The sequence below is a fragment of the Plectrocnemia conspersa genome, unplaced genomic scaffold, assembly GCF_051122295.1.
Source record: "Plectrocnemia conspersa isolate PC_06_02 unplaced genomic scaffold, ASM5112229v1 ptg000007l, whole genome shotgun sequence".
NCBI classification, from domain to species: Eukaryota; Metazoa; Arthropoda; class Insecta; order Trichoptera; family Polycentropodidae; genus Plectrocnemia; species Plectrocnemia conspersa.
The window spans coordinates 10,678,581-10,697,711 of record NW_028277171.1 but is presented as its reverse complement, the minus strand read 5'-3'; the positions used below and the strand labels follow the sequence as shown (position 1 = coordinate 10,697,711).

The following is a 19,131-nucleotide window of genomic DNA, read 5'->3' as shown; positions in this document are numbered from 1 at the left end:
TATCTCTCTACTAACAAGTAAGAATGGAAATACATTAATTACCTTTTTAACCTGACAATCTACTCCAAACGTTAAATTTGCATGCGTGAAATCCTGTCTAAAAAGTTCACAAAATTTTGCCGAATTAAAGTTAACCAGGAGTTTTTTAGATTTTCCTTTTAAACTAAATATTCTTATCTTGCCCTGAAATTATAATAAAAATTAAATAATAATATTTAAACGCCATTATATTAATTTTATTCTCCTTACGACTACACTGTTCAAGTCTTGAGTCAAATTCATTATTAGGTATATTTTATCTATGTCTGTGCTTTCATTACTAACGATGAAAGTAAAGAATACTTCTTTTGGTGTAAAATAACTACAATTTGTAAAACTAATATTTTTTATTTGGTACGGACCCTGAAAATAATTTTTATTAAAAAAAAAATTAATATATATATATATAAAAAATCACTATTTAATCTTACGAATATATCATCACTATTGAATGTTGCGCCTTGTATACGACTCAATTGTATTGCGAATAAATAAGACCACAAAATAATATTCAGCCAAATCATGTTCATAGTGAACTCGTCACTATAGCACTATATCCGCGTTTATAATCTCTTTTTACCATTTAATCTATCGCGAGTCATAGTTAATGGTCGATGTGCATTTAATAATAATTTACATAATACTACTACATATTAATTTGGTTATAAACCTAACCACTAATTTTAGCAGACATATAATAGCTTTTTAATTTGTATGACTTTTGATGTTTGGATTTTGTTATTAATAAAAACATAACAGTTTTTAATAAGTTTATTATACATATATTATAAAATCTACAATTAAAAATATTCGTTAGTCATTCGCCATATTTCAATTTCAATGTTTATAGTTTCCTTTCTAACTCGGATGAATTTTGCAGTTTCCTAATTTTTAAACTCGTTGGACTTGAAAATGGTGATATAGCTGGAGACATGTATAATGGAGAACTTGGCACAGAAAGGGACGTTGTGGGTCTATTGTTAAGTGTATTATTCACGTGCTTTAGCCATTTCGAACTGCACAAAGGTATATCTACAGATTCGACACTATTTACTGCTTTCTTATCAATCACATAAGCTCTGTACTCGTGGTTGTAACTAGAAAAATAAAAGCAAAAACAATACATTTAGCTAAATGGCTGAATGATATTATAAAATACCGTACGATACAGCACTACCAACACAGTGATTATCGATAGTGCTTGTATAGTATTGGTGGTATATCTAACCATTTAAATAAAATACGTTAGCACTAGCATATCTGAAAACAGTAACTATGCGATTAAGATTATGATCTTGAATTATATCATAATCTTAGTTAAATTTAACAATTAAATAACATAGATAATTAAATCGATAATAAGAGTAGACACAGTGGTATTTTATGCTATTGAGACGACTATAAAAAGATTAAAATTAAAGATGTAATATACTCACGTAATTGCAGTTTTAAACTTTGAACCCCATAATATCTCATGCGGCATATAAGATGTTCTAGTTTGAGACATCTGTCCAGTATTTCTATTAGCTCCAGTTAGTGTGATGATAATTTCAAATCTAAGATTTTAAATTAATATTTTTAGGTATGAAGTAAATTATAGAGACGATTCAATGACATATTTAATAGTATGGGGAATTTTAAAAATCTGTTACTACTTACTCATTTAATAGCATGATAGTATTTCAAATATAAAAGAGCACATAAACAAACCTCTTGTCAATTAAGTCTTTGGCTGAAAGATTATATAAGGGACTTTTTTCATCCATTGTGTGTTGAACGGTTATGGGCCAAAATAAGAGAGGTGAACTGTCCATAATCAATGGTGATAAAATAGTACCACCAGCAGTATGTTTTATGAACTTTCCTTTGAGTTGACATCCAATCGAGTGTTTTTCTAGACAGTCCCAAACACGAAACACTAGACACAGTTTGCCATCACGCATACAAACCTAAGAAAATCATATTGAAATCAAACGCTCTTTAAATTACCTTCAATTAAATACTAACCACAGCATATTTACTAAATCCAACTCCTTCGACATGCTTTTCAGGTCTTGCAATCTTGGCGTAAACGATGCAAACCAAAGCACCTATCATTATGTATCCAACGACCACCTGAAATTCACTAAAATTCATCATATTGTATATCAAAATATCCTTTAAAGATTTACCTCCATAAGCATTATAAATATCACTTCCGGACATTCTTCATTTGGATACTTTTCTCCGTAACCAATGGAGACTTGGGTCTCCACCGAAAATGTGAATATACCAGTGAAAGTGCGTCCCTCTGCAATGCAAGGAGTTCCTTCTGGGCTTTCGTCCAAATCTCCATTAGCATAAGCAGCAACGTAGAACATTAGAGCAAAACCTGTCCAAACTATGAAGTTACTTGCGCAGAATATAAGAAATACCCAGCGCCATCTGAGTTCTATCTGAATAACAATAAATCACAAACATAGTCATAAACAATGTTTGTTTGGTATGTTCTAATTAAGCTAAAAACGTACCAAAGATGTGACGTAGTCGTCAAAAAAGAATTTGGCTCTTCCGGCTATGTTGTTTCTCAGAGGTATGTTAGTTTCGCCATTTTTGAATATCACTCTTTTAGGCTTTTTGGCTCTACTGCCTGAAAATTCTGGTGTTTTCCTAAAAAAATTCTTGTAATTAAGCTGCCATTTATTTAAAAAAAAATAATTGGTTGTATTTTTTATATTTTTTATTATTTTACTCATAAACATTTCTTTCTATTCAAAAATACAACTCTCATAAAATATATAAAAAAAATTGCGCAGAAAAAATGTTTTATTTATTTTTCTTAATTAAGACCTATTTTTTGCAAAACGGACTAAAGCATGTATTGCTTTATCTTTTTATTCTTAATGTATATTAAAAAAGATGTAGTCAGAAACTGACACGTTTTTGCCAAAATGCTAATGCAGCAAAAAAAGTATTGAATCCAACGAAAAACAAAACGTAAACCTGAAAACTGTAAATAAATACTGATTCAATGCTTATGATTTTATGGGGGTTGTTGGAACATAATTGACATCAATATAATTTTAATTCAACTAGTTCGCCTTTATATAGCTTTTCTGAGATTTTTATAATCACAGATAAATATATAAATTCATTTACTGTCGTTGCACTAATGTGTTTTGACATACGATTTGCGATTAGTGTGTTGTAACAATTTTAAAGCAAAATATAATTAATTAGTAAAGCAAAATATTAACCTTAATCTGATGACTCAAAAAAACAATTCTGTTGAAAATATATTCTTAAGTAACTCTCATTACAACATAAATCAAGTAACAAATAGTGACTAATGAAGAATAGGAATTTTACGATACATTTTATTTTCTAAAAAATGTATAATTTCTCACAATAAATACAATCACAATATTCATAAAAACCCTATTGTTCGATATTTTTAGGTCAACGGCGCCATTAATGTCATGTGTTTGTCATTGTTATTTTTATTTATATTTAATAACACGCCTTATCTATAATACGTGTATTGAAACTTGGGTTAATATTAACAAACAATATTCTGACACTCTCATTTATAATTTTAACTCACCTAGATTTTCTAGTGCTGTTCCTTCCGACATAAGTTCGAGGAAAACTCACATCGCCTCCATTTTCAAAACTGTTCCCTTGTTCTTCATAAAAGTCTTCATCGGTTTCAATCTCGTCGTAATTAGCAATATTATTTTGAATTGCAATATTTTGATTAACAAGAAGTGTTTGATCTTCATCCATAACCTCCACAACAACTTCATCGTCAACTTTAGTACCTTCAGAGTCGTCCAAAATCTGCTGAACTTCTTCAAAACTCCTCAAATTTGATATCGGTCTAATCGATACCTTCTCATTCTCCACATACTCGATGCAAGTATCTAGAATCTCCTTGGTAGTTTGCTCAGAAACGGCATCGGCACTGGGTATGGAGTTTCTCATATCATAATACTGCAGACTGTTACTTCTGATCAAGCCCAAATCCTCGCTCTTCCTGAACATGGTTTCCTCTTCCAAATCGGAGCCGCTATCACTGCTGCTGGTAACGCAGTTCAAGTTTGGCTCCGACTGAGTGACGTCGAATTCATAATCGAGAGCGCCTGCTTCTAATGCTTCCGTATAACTCTTTCTCTTGATCATCTTGATAGCACAATCACGTGACGCACATTATCACAAGATCTCTGCAAACACTGTGCAACGTTACTGGACTCGCCTAGGACTTGGCCACGTTAAAGGCACTGGACAGAGATACGTTATCTTCGTCGTACGATAACGGCTAGGAACACACTGGCTTGCGAACGAGACGCAATACAAACACGAGTACGAAATGCATGATTTTTTTTCTAGCGTTTGTGTGGATTGTGCTCCGCCCACACTTAACAAAATGAGGATAGGCCAATTGTGTGTGCGCTTCCTAAATGTAATGTAATCACGATTGCACAAGGATATGTAAATACTGTGTGAAGTTGTACATAATCTTATGAACACGTGGGTGCAAAATTAACGACCTAGAGATTGTCTCAAATCACACAATTTTGTAGTCACTATGTTCAGCCGTCTCGTTGTTTTATGTAATGTGGGATTTAATGGGTCATTTAATGTTTGGAAGACAACCAATTTTTAAATAGTTCATTTAAAAACTGTGTTTTTTTCTCTAAAATGTTCGTGGAGATTTTTAGATACAAAATCTTAATGGAAATCTATGAGGACGAATTATAACATAAATAATTATATATGTATTTAAAGCTAAATATATGTGAATTAAACCTACCATCCTTTCCGTTTGCGTAAAAGAAAATAATATATACACAATTTCTCTCAGAAGTACAGTAAAACAACGTTTAATTTTAATACAAAATTATGCGAAGAGCAAGTGCAACGATTGGCTGGATGATCGCTGCATGATTGTGGTTGTTGAGCAAGTTTTGCAGCCCTGATTACTTAAGCCTGGACTCCAATGAGGAAAGAGTAGTCACATGGCACACTAGCACAAGAGACTAGCAGACGCCCGCGGACAACATCCTGTCATGGACGCTCACATCCTGAGAGAGGCTCCACCATACAAGCACCGTATCAGAGAGCGATCAACCTCCGCTATACTGTCGCTGCCACGTCACCTACAAATCCTTCCACCGACATTTGGAGTGGTGGAGAAGCATAGCTGCGCCAGCTTCTCCACCACTCTTCGAAGAAAACATCTCGCTCATCATAGTCTGTCGCAAAATGTAATATTTTCTTATAAAATTCTCACTCGTTTCCACCTGCGTCTTATTGACTGCAAAATCACACCCCTTAGGGTTAAAAAAAGTTTTCAACTCTTCTGCTAAATGTAGTTTTTGATTCAGATTTTTTAAATTATAATTTTTAGCATTCAAATTTTCTTTATTCAAATTTTCATTATTAAAACTTTCACCGCTATTTGTGGAACTAGTTTATCTCCAAACCCAAAGATTGAGTATTCATTAAAATATTACTATTTTCACCTAAAATTTGTGTTATTCTGCTTTCAAGTTGTCTTCAATCTAAAATTGTGAGGTTTGAGCTTTAATACTATCGATCATTTATAACAAATGGAAATATATGTATGTATACTACCAAGATACTCATGTCAACTACTAACATAATATATTTAACCGCAGTATTTTGTATTTTTTTAAATAAGCTTTAAATGACTCAGCTAAATAATAAAAAAGAATAAATTACATATCTAAGGAGTGGTGTAGTACTAAATTAAAAGGAATGATTTTTTTAACAATATGGCGTGCTCCGGCTCGCCGGGCTGTGCTTGGCCCACTACACTACTGTATGTAAGTATGTATAAATATCATTCAGAGAAAATTGCATTATATTTTTATTACTATTTGTTTTATCTTATCTTTCTAATTTCCTCTTGTAAACTAGAAAATAGTTACAAACCTATTTATTTTTATGGTAATTGTAATGTATGTATTTTTTTTTATTCTTAATCTTGTAATAAACGTAATAAATAAATTTACCAAAAATAAGAGAAAATTGCAATATCAAGGAAATATAGTAAGTAAAAAATATTTATATATTTATGTACATGCTATGTATATTCTTTATATCAGCCAAATCTCTTAGACTGTTGGTCATATCAACTAATCATTGTCTCCGGACTAGAAAATGAAAATTTTTAATACTCCTTAGCTCCTCTATGTAGATTTTGCATTCGAAGATAAAGATACATTATAAAGGCAAATGTTTGTAAAAAATATAAATCACTTGATATCTCCTGAACTGCTTGAGATTTTTTCAGTTTTATTAAATCGAACCAAGAAACTTTTATATCACACTAGTAGATATCAATGGTGATGCATATATGGAATTTGTTTGTATCTTCAAATAAAAGTACCTCATTTTCTAGTATGTTTTCTTGGTCATACACATAATATAATTTCAAAATACTACTCTTATATATACTACACTAACGCGTATATACAATATCAAGACACCATAAAAAGTTACCATGTTTTATTTTTATTATATTATTCTATTTTTAAATCTGGTATAAATATGTGATCATTACATTTCACTAGTGATTGGATTATTATACATTTTAAATAGACACAATGACATTTTGATTCACATCATAAAGTAACTGAACCATAAAATTATTTAATCACAAAGCCATATGCAGAATTATATTGCATCATTAAAAAGATTTTGTATTCACATATATATTTAAAAATAGTGCAAAATTATAAAATGAAAACATATGTAAATAAGGATCCTATATATTCTTATAACGACAATATACATCATATTTTTAGATAAATACTGTATTATAAATTTGACTCCTCTAAATTATAATCAGCATTTGAAAATCTGAAAAATATAATAAAACATTATATGAAGCAATAATTACCTTTGAAATTATTTTATTAATGAACTTACTTGTGCTCATGCGGATTTTCTAAGATACTCTCAATGAAGTCTTCGTTGGGATCAAAATTGTTCCTCTCATATCCTAAATTATCATTGACTTCAACTTTAATAAATAAAAACAGAATAATTATACATTAATTTAAGCAAAGTTAATATATTATACATAACATTACAATAATCTATACATACAATTATCCAAATAATTCTTTTCGAATTCTGGTGGAGCGTTAGAAAAGAATGGCGGTAGATCTTCATACTCAGTAGGAAACATCAAATCCCTATTAGATGTTTTTCTTCTTGTGTCTTCAATATCATCATCTAAAACAGGTCTACAAAAATAATAATAAATAATATGTTTGGCATAAAATGTAATAAAATAAAATGTTATACTAACCTAAAAATGTTTGTAAACCAATTACTGTACCTGTATACTATAAACAAGAACATTGAAAACATGAGTGTTATGCTTGCGAATATCATAACCCAAACAAAGATTATATGTGAGTCATTTGGCGGATAGTAAATCTGAAATATAAATAGAAAATTGCAATATCTTAAAATAGTAATCAACATTAAATAGTTATTTTTAAAATAGGATATATTCAACATAAAATAATAATAAGAATCAACATATAAGTGCATTTCGAATATGATCCATGTGATGGTTTTAATAACAGAAATAAGTTAATAATGCAACGCAAATGGATTTTTTCTATCTTTTAGAATTGAGATGGTGTGACTTTATCAGTTATATTAATATAGATCTAGTGTCAATGTTAGGAGCCGGTGACTAATGTGGGAAAGCCCAGATGAATCTTAGTAGTATAGCGGGTTGTCGAGTTAGTGGTCTAGAATTAAGTGGTTGTGATGGGCAAAGTCCTCACAGTCCTAATATTATCATTGTTCAAAGTTGGTATGCTAGTGTTCAGCTCCTGCAAATCATTTATATGTTTCTTGCAAGCGGCTTTAACGAATGGTGAAAGAGTTTATTTTGACAAAATCCTCGTTCTTTAATGTACTTATCTGGAACGTGTATTTGTACAGAGTGGCATCCATAAAAGAGTATTTGGTGATTAAATCAATGAGGACCATAATGTTATCAAGTTATTAAACCATTTGTTTGAATGGGGATAATAATGAGTCTCTGAGTGAGCGTATCAATCCATAATCAATACTTTCCTTTGGACGAAGCTTGGGCGAAGACCAATTTAGATCAATAACCATACATTGTTTCCTGTACCATCCCGTACTGTAAGAATGTATAATTTCGGGCCACCATCTGATATTGACAATGTATTAAATGCATAATACAATGCCTATTTTTTGATGCCTGCTTGAGATTGTTAGTTTATTTTTTATTGAAAAAATTTACAATAATGGCTTTCGATAGTCTGCCGAAGCTATTGTAAGCGTCTCATGTGTTCCAAAATAAAGATTTCACTACTATTTTGTTTGGCAATGCACCATTGTTATTATGGATTTTTAAAAGGCAATTGTATTGAAATATAAACAATAATTAAACTAGAAATATAAGTATGTATAATATCAACACTCAAAATGATTTAATGGAATGTAAACTATGGGACAAGATCACATGTATTGTTAATAAAAAGCACGAGAAGTCTATGGAAATGCCTTGTCTTCTCCTAAATTAACTGGAATACATACAAGAACGGATAATAACCAAATATCTTTATATAAATGTACCTATAGAACCTTTTCTGAACTTTTTCGATTAAGTGGGTGTATTTGGTTACTCAAAGACTCCAAATTATAGTTCCTGATTCAAGAATGCTGCTAATTAAAGTGACATAGAGGACACAAATAACTGACGAATTGGCAAAATGAAACACATTCTTCATAACATGGCCAAGAATCTTGGAAAAATTTTCACAGACGCTGATTATGTGTATAGAGAACCACCACTTTTAAAAGTAATTCCGAGATCATTGGTAAAAGTTTTTCTAGTCAGAAAGTTCCCACCGAGATTATAGGAATATTCTAATGGTGAATGAGATCAGGAAAGTGGCATATTGTAACATTTAAATCAATTTGTAGATAAATAGCACCCGCAACATGCATTTAAACAATTTTAAATCATCGGCACATAAAAGATCACTAGAATTTTTAACTGCCGTATTAATGTCATAAACGAATAACGAGAAGAGAAGCGGCTTATGTTGAAAATATGCTCGCAGAAACCATAGAAAAGGGTTCGCATTAACTTAGACATAAGACTCACTACTCATTCAAGCAGCACCGAAATGTTAATTCTTCAAGGACTCCGCCACTTCAATTACTATTCTACCTTCCACTACTAATTCAACGGCCTATATCAACCTTTTCAATTCATCTAGACTCACCCGCATTATACTATACAACGCACTATACTATACAAACTATACTATACTATACAATATACTATACAAAACGCACTCCTATACAACGAGGTGGTTCACCCGGTCCTTCTCTACGGCGCCCCGATATGGGCACAAGCCACAAGAGTAGAGAGGACCAGGCTCACCCTGGCAAGAGTTCAGCGACGAAGCGCATTGAGGGTGGCCTCCGCGTACAGAACTGTGTCCGAGGACGCCGTACTAGCAATATGTGGCATACTGCCGTTGGATCTCCTCGCCCAAGAGAGACAGGAGATCTTCAACGGGCAAGACAGAGATGTCGCCAGAAGGCAATGTCAGCATGGAAGCGTAGATGGGACGAGTCCACCAAGGGAAGGTGGACGCACAGACTCGTCGGTGACCTTACCGCCTCGACGGGAAGGAAACACGTCGAGCTATCGTACCATCTGACACAAACGATGACCGGACACGGCTGCTTCGATCAATACACAATGAGGATCAGCAAGACAGCTAGTGCCACGTGTCTCCACTGCGACACCTCTGAAGACGACGACGCAGAGCATACTGTCTTCAAGTGCGTGGTTGGCAAACAGAGGGTCATAGGATCAGCAGACACTATGGCCCAATCCATGCTGGAAAGCCGACGCAACTGGGAGGCATGGATGGACTATGCATCTGATGTATTGAAGGTAAAAGAGAAAGCTGAAAGACAGCGAAAGACAGCGGCCCTAACGGGACAGAGTCTCTAAACTGGACGAGCCGATGTGCAATATCGGAAAGATAGTACCGGCCGTTCAGGAGAGTGCTGGGGAGAGGTTTTAGTCGGTAGGTCACTGATAGTAGCGGAATCCGGCACAATCACCAGCAACCAAACGTCTCACTGGTTAACAAAATTACACCACATAGTCTTAAAACCACCTATCAGTGATTTTTACACTTCGTAATTGAAAAATATTTTCTGACATGAATGTTCTACTACTACGTTCTCGACTACTTATATAGTTTATATAACAAAACGCAAGCGAAAAATATGAAGTTTGTGAAAAATTTAACAAAATAAAAGGATTTTATTTAAAATAAGAAAGACTTGTACTATAATACATTTTTAAACAATTTAAAGTTTGTAATCAATATGTTTAATTTCTAAAATAGTTTTAGTATGAATCATAGTAAATCTTTAGTAACGATATATACAACATTTAGTAATACTAATAACTGTTTAAGATAGTTCTTAATCAAATAAGTATATAATTTAGAATTTCATGTTATGCTTACCTCAAGATCATACTTGGACAGATTCATATTAACGTTATATTTCTGCCACATTTCATCAAGATGCGCTGCGGTGAGCTCATAGTTGTTAGTTTCATTATCATAATTGATGCTAATTGAGTAATTTATGAATGTGCATAGTTCATTATTAACCCAGTTAAGATTGCACGGTCCAATTACGTGGTAGTCTACGTTGTCGTATCTAAAAAACACAGAAAACATATCAATGAAAATGAAAACATATTTGTTATTGAAAATAGAATATGTGGGTTTAAATGTTTACTGAAATAAAAAATACTTTGTTTTACATAATATTTTATTACAAACAAGAGTAGGACAATATATTTTCAATAAGATACAACAATCAATGGTTAACAGAAAAAATTCTATCAAAACAAGTATGTATAATATATAAATATAAATACAGAAATTTTAGTATTATATATAATTATATAAGTACATTTTTAAAAGTTACAAATGGGACTAGAAAAGAACTGGAATATACTTATTTTTTTTGTATTTTCATTTTATGATATGAATGAAATGGAAACGAGAGAAGAGAAGATTCTAACTATTAAAATCGCATAATATTTTTATATTTATAAAAATAATCTTCATAATATACATTTTTTTTATATTGAAACAATCTATGAATATACATTATTATATTGAATGATTACTATATTTTCAATACTAATACTTGATTAATTAATATTTATTGCGTTAATGCCCAAATCCCAATTGTAACGTTTTACAATACAATCATTTCTTAATATAAGTCCACATACAACAATCTAAATATAAGTATACGTTTATTATTTTATCATATAAATCGAATTAAAAACATTGATTAGGCCTTTATGAGTTTAACAATACAAGAAAAAGGTAGCAAAATGTTTTAAATGCATATATTTCGTACATGATATGTTAATTTTATGTATATAATACATTCGAGGTATTTGATTATGTTTGTACAGTTCGCGTTAATTTATCTATATTATTTAATACATCAAACATTTCAACTAGCAGGCTATTAACTAACATTTTTAAAAAGTAGTCGCTTTGATTCATAGATCAATACAAACAAATGTTAAAACACATCACTATTTGTGTTATAACTAATACTATGAAAATGCTCTATTGAGATCATACATTACAATGACTAGGAATAATCATATTTTTAAACATTATTAATAAATATAGTTTTCACAATCTATGAAAACATTAATACTGTATTTATAAAACATTTTATGCTTCGTATTCATACATAATGAGTTGTTTATATCTCCGTACATATGTATGTACATAACAATTGTACTCATCTGTTTTATTTCAAACTAACTTCTCCTCTACTATTTTATCCTGCTTGTGCTCAATGGGTTCGTGTTCCAACAAGAAAGCGCTCTCTTGTTGGCTGTAACTATCGTGCCTAATCTTCTCTTCGTGTCCTGAAAAGGGTATGAAATGAGTCGATGAGCTCTCGACGGAGGCCCCCGATCACAAAGGCGTCGGATTGGAATTGCCAATCTTACCGTCTCTCTTGTGATTTGCAGCCACGTGCTCGTGACTGCTCAGTGCCAGCTAGGTTTGCGACTGAACCATAGATATGCTCGTGGATTCAGTCATAGCGTGAGTCGAGATCTTCTCGTTGGTGGAATCGTACAATGGAAACTCGCAACACATTATAAACTTCAACGTTTTGGGTACTTCCACATAAATAGCGGGCGGAATCGGTATCAGAGGAGAGGTGGACGATTTGTAATATCTGTAATCAGGGTTGTCTTTATACTTCTCGTCAGCCGATCTTTCCAATAGAGGTATGCCGGATAAGAATAATATAATGAGGGTTGTAAAGATGGGCGATAGAATAGCAATCCATTCCATTCCGTGTATGACGTTGATCGAAATGATGAATATTCCCCACCAGAGTACGATCTCGCCGAAGTAATTTGGATGTCTCGATAAGCCCCATAGTCCGTCATTACACCACTTTCCACTATTAGCAGGATCTTGTCTGAACTGGAACTTTTGCAGATCTGCGTAGGTTTCGACTAAGAGTCCGATGATGAATATTCCAGTACCGGCCGAATCTAAAGTGGTCATAGTTTTGGGCGCTCGTGGGTACGAATGATGCGGAGAGTTGACTATGATGACCGGAAGACTGACTATATAGACCCAGAAGGCTTGGAAGGTATAAAAAACGCCAAATCTGACTATATTACTCTTCCTGTCTTCAAACTGCTTATCTCTCCCTATCTGTACAATCCTGTACATGAGATATCCGGACAGACGTATTCCCCATAAGCAGACAAAAACGGTGACCATCAGTTGTCTGCTATCGTAAGTCCTGTTGTTGCTACCTCCTTGACCCAAGCAAAAGGTAACCAGAGCGATTATAATGAAATTAGCTCCGCCGGTGAAGTCAGTCAGCTTATCGAACTGAAAAGCTGCTGCAATCACAAAAAAGATCACTTGCAAGACTATAGTGACCATGGCGCTGATGGCCAGGTTATTTTTATCCAATAACGGAATCATTTCGTTGATTTATTCACCTCAATAATCAATTAAAAGTTCATTATATTTAGCGTTGAAATCAATAGTCTGCATTGCTGCAGTGAAACGCATCGTTGCTGTTTAATTTTAAAACGCATCGGCAAGCGTCGGTAAAACAGTAACCCACTTTATCGTTTATATTTATTTTTTGTTTTTTTTTAAACTGTCAATATAACAAAAAAAATGTTATCAGTTTTTATTATATGTTTATGTCATTTCAGTTGTACTTTTTCGTTGATGATTATTTTTATTTATTTTTTTGTATGAAGGTCGAATCGGAAGTACGTCACTCTAAATGTACCGGCCGCCGTTGACAGTTCCGCCACTTCCGCTAATTGACCGAAAGAAGTATAATGCACAGCCATGAATCGATCGGCGTGTGAGAAAATACGCAGTTCTGAACGTCAATCAAAACTGACGCATGCCAACGAGGCGGACGCGCGGATATACGAAAATAGCTGCGCATTTACAGATTCCAGAAGCGCGCCTGCGTCATTTCCAGCGCCCAGTGTTGCCATAATATTAATAATTTATTTTATAGATAAAAAACGTTTATTCCAAAAACTAGTCAGTACCGAGCACTCTTTTTTATAAATATATTGCATTAATATTAAAGAGCCTTAAAAACGTTTTGATAGATTTTAAAGGATTTCTTTTTACACACGAATGTCAAGATTAAGGGATAGGTTGAAATAACTGGTTTTGCTGATAACACGCTTGGCGTCTTATGTACATATGTATGTATCTTACTTAGTATGTAATAAGATGTACTTACATTGTTATATTGGGATCAACAGTAATGTTTTTCTCGTCGCAGAATAAATCAGCAATAGCAGCTAAATTATATCTAAACTCCTCTGAAACATTAGCCACAAAATCGTGATGCTCTCTTCCCCAAAGATATATCATTGAGTTCTCATAGGGATATATTACATTTGGAGCTGGGGTCGTTGGTGGCGCTTGAGTAGTTATTTCCTTTACACCTTAAATATAAAATTAGCGTTGCCATTATCACTATAAATATGAAAAATATGCTGAAAATACAATTTAAATATTGTTTTTTACCAATAGATCTAGCTTTAATTTCGAATCCTGTGTTTAGAAGATTCGTATACGCTTGAAGTTTCATGTAAATTTCATTAGTAGGAATTCGATATTTTCTCTCTTCATTTAAATAGTACTCAAAAACAAGTGCTTCACTATTGGGAGTCGACTTTTCACCTATTTGCAATTATTAAAATTGATTCATATTACAAATAACGTTTATATTATTTACAAATACATGACGAAATATTACCTGCTTTGATCTGTAGAAAATCTCCGCTGATTTCCAAAAACTTTATTATTATTTCAATTCCATAGCTTTCTTTACTACTTTTTACGCTCCATTCATATACTCCCCTGGTATATGGATCCGGATAATCCGGAGGTGTAATGAGTGTATACTCAAAAGGTGTAACTGTATAACTTTTCCATACGTCTCTAGTTAAACTTCCCGCTAATGTTTTATTGAATTCATTTTTAACAACGTTTTCCTCGTCTAAGGTGTAAATAAAGTTTAATATCTTATTTATACAACATTCAACACAATTTAGTTATTAATATTTAATGCATGACTCACCGTTCGCTTTTATAATTCCACATGTTAAAATTAGCAAATAGCACAAAATAAATACGTTTAACATATTTTTTTCCATATTTAGAATCACATAACATTACACTTATTATAGCACGTGTTCTAACGGATCTTTAAACGTACACGTTTTCTTTGGTAGTAAGAATGCCAATCAACAATATATCAAACAATCCTTCTTGAAAAATATTTTTACTGATTCTCAGTGCGTAATCTCAATATTTTATCAAATAAATGTCTCTATAGATTAGATAAATATTTATCTGTGTTATTTTATTATCTTTATAAATGCGAAGAAAATCATGTTTGACTCATGTATCGATACAACAGTTTTGAATAGAGATAACATCAACTTAGATTTATACAATAAAGCAATATTTACTTTTTTGATAATAAATGGTCCAAAAATAGTGTTACCTGGAATAAAAATAAAGATTTAATGGCAATTAAAATGCGATTAGTTCAAAAGTCAATGTTGGTATGCACATATGTACATAGAATCGGAAGACAGTTCTTCAGAAAGAGTACTCAAAAAGTAAGCATGTTTAGCGACAGAAAGAAATAGCAATGAAATATTGTTTTTTTTTTAAATTTAGAGTATACGTTTGAATTACGTTTTATATTTAATCCTAAATTAGAATATTTTGACCGTATAAATATTGCAAAATAGACTTAATTGTTTTGTGCCATGGTTCTGCGTCATAGTGGACTTAAGTTCGATTGAGACGGCTGGCCTGGACTAAAATCTGACGAATGAAGTGGAAGGGTAACTCCGGACACGATGTTGCCCTATTGATGGTCTAGGTTCAAAATGAATCGCTGATGTAATTTTATTGAGCTCCACTAATAATAGACTCAAGGTCTGAACTTAAATGTAGTCTTAAGTCGGAAGTGCGATGTTCCAAAATATAAACGGTATGTATGAGAGGAAAGCAAAAATTATCATACCTGCTCTGAAAAAACGTTGCCAGACAATGACATTCATTGTCTATATGTACTTGTTCAAACAATATTGATCACTAATGATTATAATAATAACAAGTACAAAGTTTTTCAGTAAACTTATATCTAAACTGTTGGGGCCTATTTACGTTTAAATTTAGATTTTGTTATGGCCAAAACACTGGCGTGACGGTTTTTTCTCTCCACTGGCAATCTTCCAAGCATTCTTTCGCGTCGTCTCGCGTCCATATTTTAAACATGTAAACAACTCATATCATCAATAAAAACATTACTGCAGCGGCTTAATCTGTGTCTAATTGCCACGCGTCACCATCCCATTGCCAAAAACCCTAACATTTTTAAACGTGGTCGCATAAATTGTGTCTTACGCGCAATCGTAATCTCCAATGTAAAGGTGTTTTAAAATTAAAGCAAGATTTGAATTTGCCGTCATTTGTGCAATACATGTTGGCAACCCTGAAAAAAAATTTGACAGCTGAGAGCTTAGGGTAAGTAAAAATGGAGCGTTACACGATACAACGTGTTTTCATTATAGAACAATATCTCAAAAATAATAAAAGTTTGGCGCCCGCAATTCGAAAATTTAATACAAAATATGGTCGGAATAGTGTTTTAAGTTCGTCAACTGCGAAGAGGTTAATTGAAAAATTCAAACACACTGGCCGTTCAAGTGTTAATATCAAAGCAGTGCGTGAGAGTGTTGGTGAAAATCCCGGAACGTCAATTCGGCGTCGTGGACAAGAATTGCAAATTTCAAGAAGCTCTTTACAGTGTATACTCACAAAAGGTCTGTGTCTCCATGCTTACAAAATTCAACTAACACAACAACAAGCCTAATAACCATGCACAACGAAGAGAGTTCGTTGAATTTAATTTCGTTCATTAATTTACGGACAAAATGGAAAGCCGCTTCCTCAGACATCTAACGGTCCTCTCGACGTAACTCCGCTTGGTGTAATTTCAGCTGAACACTCGTTTATTCAGAAACGAAGTAGTAGTTCTATATTAAGTAAGTTCCTGGCTGAAATGTCTGAAGAAAATGATTCAGTACTTCAGCGTTCTGGCTTATATACTCTTGATCATTGGGTGGTAGTGCAACATACCTCCTATTCCTTAGTCTTCTAACCAATATGATGATTCGAGGCAGAACCAGACTCCTTATTATTGTTTAATACATATCTTATTGGGCTCGTTAGCGAGAATCCGTGTAACGGTAAATATGAAATGTAAAAATTGACCACTTCGTCATTTTACAGACGATGGTCCTGATAATTTAATTTTGATTTTAATAACTACATCTTAAAAATAAAAATAATTTAATTTATTTTATTTTGGAAATCAATAAAACAAAAGTATATAACTTAATTATATTTATATTAACCATTAATATAGATAGCTTATTTATATGGTAACAAATATGTATGTACTCATTACATTTTAGGCACATTGGAAACATTTTAACTTTTATCCCAAAAGTAATTCAATCTAACTTGAATAGTATAAAAAACCTTAAAAATAAATATTTCAATATAAATATATTTTCAAAATATGTTTAAAAGTAAAAATGGTAACTATAAGTTTAACATATGGCGAATAATAAATAATTTATAAAACAATTTCAATATCATGTATTATAAAAATGACTTTATCTTAAACTAAAAATAAATTGTGTATTTAAAGAACCTACTAAAAATGTATCAAAGTAAAACATTAACATTTGATAAAAAAAAACAGTAGTTTCTGAATAAAGTGTAATTTAAATCCCTTTTGACCCAATATTTTAAAAAATGTGGTCATTAATTAGTTATTAAAAAAATAAAAAAATATTGTTAAAAAGATTCCTTTCTGAAACTGAATCCAAACTGATCACACTTATATCTTAACAGTCTTGCCAGTTGCGGTGGACCGCAATAGAACACGGTAACTTTGCCTTTCTTTTGATCTTTGATCTGTTTAAACACTTTGTCCCAATTTGGTCTTCCGGCATTGGTTCTTGTTTTTAATCCAGTGATCAAATCCCTTTTTCCCTAAATATTGGATAAAAAATATTTAATAATAAATTACTATTATATGTGGTAGAATATCTTAAAACAAACCTTCTCGTGTAGTAAATCTAGAGCCAATTGTAGACCGACGGCTTTCATATCGCATTTTTGCAATGCACTTGTGATATACATATGCATGTCTAAGAATCGTTCCATAGCTCCACCAAGTTCTGCCTGTTCCATTTCCAATTGTGAGAGAAGAGACACGAACCATTCAAAAGAACGCTGCTCGCGATTAATCCAGAAGAAATCAACCTAGATATCAAAGTGTTTTTAATAAAAAATAATATAGTTTACTTAATTACTTGAAATATCTTACCTTTCGCAAATGCATAACAGTTGGTGGTATATCGCTTGCCCAAGTATACGTGCATTTCGGACAATAATGCCTAGCCTTCCAGTATCTATGCATAATAGATTGTAAAATCGATGCAAAAGGTGTAACACCGATTCCGGTACCGACCAATACTGCATGTTGTGCTCGGAATATATGAGAAGATGGAGCACCATATGGTCCATCCAAGAATATCTATTGAATCAGATTGTTTTAGTTAAGCATATTATTATTGTATATATATATTTTATAAATATATGCCAATACCACTAACCTCTAAAGGTTTTCCTACTGGATAGTTAGTATAAGAGTCATTATCGGACGTTGAGCCAATATCTACTGTTTCAACTTCAATCTGGCCTTCTTCAGCATCTTTATCTTTATCAGGATTTAATGATTTGGATAGACGTCTTCGAGCTATAGCAAACGTGATTATGTAATGAGCAAATTAAGTAATTCGATAGTATTTATAAAAGTCTTACCAAGAGTGATCATGGATGCAGCCGAGTCTCTTTGTTCGCAGTTTTCTAAACTTGGCGTTTTGAACGCTATAATTGTCGGTTTTGTGCGCATATATCTAAAACTTTGTGCTAAAGATTTATTTTGAGGACTTAAATATGCCAAACCCAAAGCTTGAAGGTGCGCTCTTCGCATTTGACATTCGTCAAAACTCTTTTCTGACTCAGAGCGAGTGTACTCTCTTAAGCTAAAATAATGTATTAATTATAGTATGTTTGTATGCAGTCACGCTGCATAATATATGGTATTTTGAATGAACACTTAATAGTTAGTTTGTTATAGAACACTTTATATATATTTGCATAATACTTGTTAGCTTTGATTATTCAAACAATTAATATGTCTATAGTGGCATAGGTGAATTTCCCGCTGGTGATCTTATAATAGAAATTCAAATTTCAATCTACAGTTATTAGGTATGAACTTATTTTATTATGGCACTATAAAAAATCATAATAAAACATGATTTGCCTGCGAGCCGAAATGGTA

General features: G+C 32.4%; 5 protein-coding genes across 11 annotated transcripts in view; 1 reads left to right on the top strand and 4 right to left on the bottom strand.

Moving 5' to 3' along the window:
• Positions 1-795: 795 nt before the first annotated feature.
• Positions 796-5,853, bottom strand: LOC148233909 (inward rectifier potassium channel 2-like). 3 transcript variants are annotated; one of them, XM_088188625.1, is made up of 7 exons: positions 3,623-5,851; positions 2,550-2,688; positions 2,211-2,474; positions 2,047-2,154; positions 1,750-1,988; positions 1,476-1,595; positions 796-1,136 (listed from the first exon to the last, which is right to left on the bottom strand). In XM_088188625.1, the coding sequence occupies exons 1-7, from the start codon at positions 4,198-4,200 to the stop codon at positions 884-886; spliced, it is 1,701 nt and encodes a 566-aa protein (XP_088044751.1). In that variant the 5' UTR covers positions 4,201-5,851; the 3' UTR covers positions 796-883. The 3 variants fall into 3 exon arrangements, 2 of the variants coding, with proteins under 2 accessions (XP_088044751.1, XP_088044752.1); XM_088188626.1 differs by lacking the exon at positions 3,623-5,851 and having other exon boundaries at positions 2,211-2,470; positions 2,550-2,687; XR_015810212.1 differs by lacking the exons at positions 796-1,136; positions 1,476-1,595 and having other exon boundaries at positions 1,967-1,988; positions 2,047-2,164; positions 3,623-5,853.
• A 946-nt stretch (positions 5,854-6,799) lies between these two features.
• On the bottom strand, positions 6,800-14,961 carry LOC148233907 (uncharacterized). Of its 3 annotated transcripts, XM_088188627.1 has the most exons (9): positions 14,770-14,961; positions 14,446-14,688; positions 14,214-14,369; positions 13,924-14,131; positions 10,599-10,797; positions 7,361-7,491; positions 7,156-7,295; positions 6,976-7,069; positions 6,800-6,906 (listed from the first exon to the last, which is right to left on the bottom strand). In XM_088188627.1, exons 1-9 carry the CDS (start codon positions 14,843-14,845, stop codon positions 6,864-6,866), a joined length of 1,290 nt encoding a protein of 429 aa, XP_088044753.1. In that variant the 5' UTR covers positions 14,846-14,961; the 3' UTR covers positions 6,800-6,863. The 3 variants fall into 3 exon arrangements, with proteins under 3 accessions (XP_088044753.1, XP_088044754.1, XP_088044756.1); XM_088188628.1 differs by lacking the exons at positions 13,924-14,131; positions 14,214-14,369; positions 14,446-14,688; positions 14,770-14,961 and adding an exon at positions 13,619-13,660; XM_088188630.1 differs by lacking the exons at positions 13,924-14,131; positions 14,214-14,369; positions 14,446-14,688; positions 14,770-14,961 and adding an exon at positions 13,450-13,639.
• On the bottom strand, positions 11,490-13,453 carry LOC148233908 (uncharacterized). Its single transcript, XM_088188631.1, has one exon. The coding sequence runs from the start codon at positions 13,128-13,130 to the stop codon at positions 12,177-12,179; it is 954 nt and encodes a 317-aa protein (XP_088044757.1). The 5' UTR covers positions 13,131-13,453; the 3' UTR covers positions 11,490-12,176.
• Positions 14,962-16,223: 1,262 nt separating the features above from the next.
• LOC148233905 (pickpocket protein 11-like) overlaps positions 16,224-19,131 on the top strand; it is an 87,396-nt gene continuing 84,488 nt past the window's right edge. The window contains exon 1 of the mRNA XM_088188624.1: positions 16,224-16,531. The gene's annotated coding sequence lies outside the window, so the exon portion shown is untranslated. The remainder of the gene's footprint in view (positions 16,532-19,131) is intronic.
• The window catches only part of Nox (NADPH oxidase), a 60,415-nt gene continuing 58,736 nt past the window's right edge, over positions 17,453-19,131 (bottom strand). For all 3 annotated transcript variants that reach the window (XM_088188619.1, XM_088188620.1, XM_088188621.1), the window contains exons 16-20: positions 18,606-18,829; positions 18,398-18,540; positions 18,109-18,318; positions 17,841-18,044; positions 17,453-17,771 (exon numbers count right to left, since the gene is read on the bottom strand). In XM_088188619.1, coding sequence (XP_088044745.1) covers positions 17,574-17,771; positions 17,841-18,044; positions 18,109-18,318; positions 18,398-18,540; positions 18,606-18,829 — 979 coding nt within the window. In that variant the 3' untranslated portion in view covers positions 17,453-17,573. The remainder of the gene's footprint in view (positions 17,772-17,840; positions 18,045-18,108; positions 18,319-18,397; positions 18,541-18,605; positions 18,830-19,131) is intronic.

Coding starts and splice junctions, on each gene's coding strand:
- LOC148233909 (XM_088188625.1), bottom strand. CDS start 4,200: ATGATCAAGAGAAAGAGTTATACGGAAGCATTAGAAGCAGGCGCTCTC. Junction 1,989..2,046: donor GATTTAGTAAATATGCTGTG/GTTAGTATTTAA, acceptor TGATTTTCTTAG/GTTTGTATGCGTGATGGCAA. Junction 1,596..1,749: donor AAAGACTTAATTGACAAGAG/GTTTGTTTATGT, acceptor TTAAAATCTTAG/ATTTGAAATTATCATCACAC.
- LOC148233908 (XM_088188631.1), bottom strand. CDS start 13,130: ATGATTCCGTTATTGGATAAAAATAACCTGGCCATCAGCGCCATGGTC.
- LOC148233907 (XM_088188627.1), bottom strand. CDS start 14,845: ATGGAAAAAAATATGTTAAACGTATTTATTTTGTGCTATTTGCTAATT. Junction 14,689..14,769: donor TGGAATTATAAAAGCGAACG/GTGAGTCATGCA, acceptor TTTACACCTTAG/ACGAGGAAAACGTTGTTAAA. Junction 14,132..14,213: donor AATTAAAGCTAGATCTATTG/GTAAAAAACAAT, acceptor TTTATATTTAAG/GTGTAAAGGAAATAACTACT.